At 47.6% G+C, this 4,324-nt stretch overlaps 1 protein-coding gene across 1 annotated transcript; it reads left to right on the top strand.

The window, feature by feature from the left end:
* The first annotated feature begins 246 nt into the window (after nt 1–246).
* Nucleotides 247–4,184, top strand: mych (myelocytomatosis oncogene homolog). The gene is made up of 3 exons (XM_015023291.1): nt 247–493; nt 1,265–1,811; nt 3,058–4,184. Exons 2-3 carry the CDS (start codon nt 1,280–1,282, stop codon nt 3,570–3,572), a joined length of 1,047 nt encoding a protein of 348 aa, XP_014878777.1. The 5' UTR covers nt 247–493; nt 1,265–1,279; the 3' UTR covers nt 3,573–4,184.
* The last annotated feature ends 140 nt before the right edge of the window (nt 4,185–4,324 follow it).

The following is a 4,324-nucleotide window of genomic DNA, read 5'->3' as shown; positions in this document are numbered from 1 at the left end:
CGACTTTCTCAGAAACCGAGTGACCCATATATCCCTCCGCGGTAGTTCCACTGCACGGCCGTTTTAACGCACTTCGCGCTAAATATCGGCTTCTGCGCCTGGACTTTATCCGCAAAGGGGGCCGCTGCGGTTATTTAGGCGGCACTTTGGTTCACCACTAGCAGCTTTTTTGCTGTTTTGTGAGTTTTCGCGGGTTTTTCATTCGTGGCGGAAGGATACCGTAGGGGCGGTACATATAGCCGTTTTCGAGCCACACCCACAGTGTTGTACTGCTGCAGCGTAGGAGGAGACGTGGGCTCTCTGTGGGACACGCAGGACCGGACACTCGCGGACTTCCACACAATGCTGCCGTGTTCCAACTTTCATTTTACACGCAGAAAGTTTCATTTAAGCAGAAACATTTAAGAGCACGACCACTCCGCGTGGATTTTATTGGATAATTTCAATTTTCCCCGTTTTCTTCATTGAGAATTCCTGCTTTTAACTGCGGACGGTAAGATTCTGCATGCGTCTTCAATACAGTTTCTGTACGTTTTAAAGCACGCTGCACGCCGTGCATGTGACCCGTGGGCTGCGTGGCTGCAGCTCCCGGACGGTGAAAGCCGGTATCACGTGTGGCTCCGCAGAGGCACGTCAGCGTTTAAATGCCCCGCTCCTGATGTGCGTTGGGCTTCATTCACAAAGACTCTTTAAAGGGAAACTAGTATTTACATGACTCTACTTGACGTCAAGACAACCAGTTATTTTTATTATTTTTTTCTAAGAAAAAGTTGCAGAAAATAGTTTTTATATTTTTGCTCAGCAATAAAAACTGAAGTTGAGCAAAAACATTCTTGTTGTTGTAATTTTTGGATAAAAAAATGGAGTTAGGGTTAACCGGGTTAACCGGGCAGCTTTAACGGCCCACGCTGCTGCTTTGTTCCCCTCTGGTTCCGACCCAGCGGGAAGCCCACTCCCCGCTCAGGACCAGTAGAACTGGTTTGGGTCCGCTGGGTTCCGTCTCACAAAACCGGAACCGTTAGTCTCTGTTTGTTTTTTGGTTTTGTTGGTTTAAAGTTTCGGAGGGGAAAAAAAACTAAGTTTTTGCCCCAACTGTTCTGTGACGTCATGGTGTGTAGAGAGGGGGGGCGCTGCGAGTAAAGGGGCGTGGCCAGCGTGATGTAAACAGGTATAAGAAGCGCAGATGGTCCTGGGGGGGGTTTCAGTAGGAGACAGCAGCTGAACTTTAACTAGGCCGGCTCTATTTTCTGGATTTTCTTCTCAGGCTTCGAGACCCAACATGTTGACCAGTTTGTCTCAGGAATGGCTGAGCAAGGAGCCGTTCATGTTCGAGGACATGCAGAGCCTGATGGACTACACCACCACGCCGCCGTACTACCCCCCCACGCCGCCACGCTCCCCCCCCCTGAAGCCGGGCCAGGCCAAGCAGCTGTCCAAGGAGGACCAGCTCAGCTTCATGTCCGACATCCTGCTGGAGGACCAGGACCTGCTCAACTGGAACTGCGACCTGTTTGGCTCCACCGAGCGCGACGGCGACCTCCGGACGCCCCTGGACGAGGCGGCCGACGACCCCCTGTGGCTCTGCATTTCGGAGAAGTTGGATGAGAAGCTGTTGGTGCTGGGCTCCAGCCCGCTGCTGTCCGACATCGACACCAACATCTTCGAGGACCTGGTGGGCTCCACGCTGGACTGCCTGGACACGCTGGCCGCCGCACCGGAGCAGCGCCAGGCGCCGGAGCAGGTCGCCTCAGAGGTCACGTCAGACTATGGCTCGGCCGGCGGAGAGACCTCCGCGTCCTCCAGCGACTCTGGTGAGTCCGGCCGACTTCCTGTCTGACCTGGCTGCAAGCTGCACACGTTACACTGCAAAAACACAAAATACAACCAAGGATTTCTGTCTGCACTGAAAAAACACACACCGTCTCACCAAGGACTTCAGTCTAGTTTATAAAGCTTCGCCTGAAATAAACTAACCTTAAAGTAACTTTTCTGCAAGACACAGGAGCTTCTTTTGTGTCAGTTATTCTTGAATAATGATTAAAATATTTTTTTCACTCTGGAGAAATTTACCCCAAGTTATAAGTGTAAAAATCTGGCAGTGGATCTAGAAGTTACTTGTCATTAACTTTAAATGACAAAACAAAGATATATTTGGACAAAAAACTAAACAAAAATACTTAAAGTTTTTGTTTCTACAGAAATCATTAGCAGCTGAAAGGAGGCTGGTTGCTCACTGCAGCAGGTTATAATAATTTTTGATTCGGTGGTTCTGCCCGACTTTAAAACTTATTAAAGGAGGATGACTCTATTGCATATCAAAATGAGATCTAGCTACTCTTTATGAGTATCTCAGCCACAGTCGGTGAAAACTGCACTTGTTATAACATGCCTAACCCATAGGGGGCAGTGCAAAGCTGAACCTGGTCAGCCAATCAGATTGCTTCAAAACAACCATTACTTCCTGTTGGGAATTGAACATGGCGCCAGAAGGTCAATTAATTAAACTATTTTAGTAATCGATTAATTAACTGGAGCATACAGACTCAATAAAGACAAATTGAATTCTATTCTATTCTAAATTGCTGGAAAAAAATTTTCAGAAAACTAATTAAGCCAAAACTACACAAGGTAAACATTTTGCATTTAATATAAAAAACTAACTGGTGTAAATCTGATTTAGTCAAAACTGAGGCAGTTTTGGCTTCACCTCGTTCAAATTCAAAGAAACACTGCTACCTTATTGTATTTAGGAAATAAAATGTTTTTATTTAAAAAAGGAACTTATTTATTTGCATTTTATGTGCATCTCTAATATTGCATAAAAAGGCTTATTTTAAGATTGTCAAAATAATCTGTAGTTGTAATAAAGTTCAACAACAAGCCGTCTGTGGTGATGTAAATACTGCTGCATTATCTCCATAAACAAGATTTTGTTTTTTAATCTCCACTTTGATCAGTTTTTTTATCTTTTGTTGTTTTTCTGAAACTTTTTGTGAATGAAATGTTAGCTAACGGCGGTTGGCGCTAACGTTTGTCCTCTGCCCCGTTTCCCCACAGAAGAAGAAATCGATGTGGAGTCGCTGGAGTCCGTGGGCTCGTCCAGCCCGTCGCCGGCCGTCCGCCGCCTGAACCCAGAGGAGGAGCAGCGCGCCATCCAGTTGCAGCACAACTACGCCGCGCCGTGCCCCGCCTCGCCGCCGCCGTCCGCTCATAAGCGTTGGCGATGCGCCGACGGCTCGTCGCGGCCGCATCACGCCACCCGCAGCTCCGCCTCGCCCCCTTCCTCCTCTTCTTCCAGAAGCTCGTCGGAGGACGAGGAGGAACGGCGGCGGACTCACAACGTCATGGAGCGGCAGCGGCGCAACGAGCTGAAGAACTGCTTCCTGCGCCTGCGGGACAAGGTGCCGGAGCTGTCGCACAACGACAAGGCGTCCAAGGTGGTGATCCTGAAGAAGGCGCGGGACTGCATCTACGGCCTGGAGGCTGAGAGCCTGCGGCTGCGGGCGCGCAAGGACCGGCTGCGCGCCAAGCAGGAGGAGCTGAAGGCCCGGCTGGAGCAGCTGCGCAGATAATGCAACGGCCGGGGGGAGAGAGGGGGGACTGCAGCGTCGCAGACTGAGATGCACACAGACAGAACCGTCTGCTGTCGTTTTCCTCTCTTTCCCTCTTTTCCCCCTCCGGACGCCGAACTGGAGCTCGGTCTTCCCAGTGAAACTTGAATGTTTCAGGATGTCTTGCGGATCCTTCAGTCGGGCCGGTTCCAGGAGAAACCCAGTGGCTGCAGAATCAAACTCAACATTTGTGTTAAAGCGACGAACCGGACAGCCAGGTTCCCCTTTCTGATGGAAAAGACGTTTTTTATGCAGAGGTCTTCCTCATCAGGTTTTATTTGCTTCAGCAGGTTCTAGTTGGTTCGTCCTGAAGATCCAGTTAATTTAAAACTAGTTGCCTTCTTTGTGTCATGAACTGTTAAGTTAAAAGGGATGTTCAGCTGCAGCGGCGGGTGTTAACCAGAAGGCAGGGATTTTAGTTTATTTTTGTTCCTCTACATAAACGTTCACACACCTACCTCCACCTGGCTGCAGTTAGGCCTTTCCTTTTATTGTACATACTTGTAAAAGTTTTTTATTGAAAATAAATTATTTTGGTAGTTTGTTTTAAATATTTGGAGACAAAGCACCTTCCATATGAAAATAAAAATGAAATATCAAATTTAGAAACTGTGTTTTTTGGTTTTTGACTTGCTGAATGTGTGTGTGTGTATATATATGTGTGTATATATATGTATATATATATATATATATATATATATATATATATACAC

The sequence above is a fragment of the Poecilia latipinna genome, unplaced genomic scaffold (assembly GCF_001443285.1).
Source record: "Poecilia latipinna isolate Pla-1442-1.1 unplaced genomic scaffold, P_latipinna-1.0 Scaffold3267, whole genome shotgun sequence".
Taxonomy (NCBI): Eukaryota; Metazoa; Chordata; class Actinopteri; order Cyprinodontiformes; family Poeciliidae; genus Poecilia; species Poecilia latipinna.
This window is presented reverse-complemented; position numbering and strand designations above follow the sequence as displayed.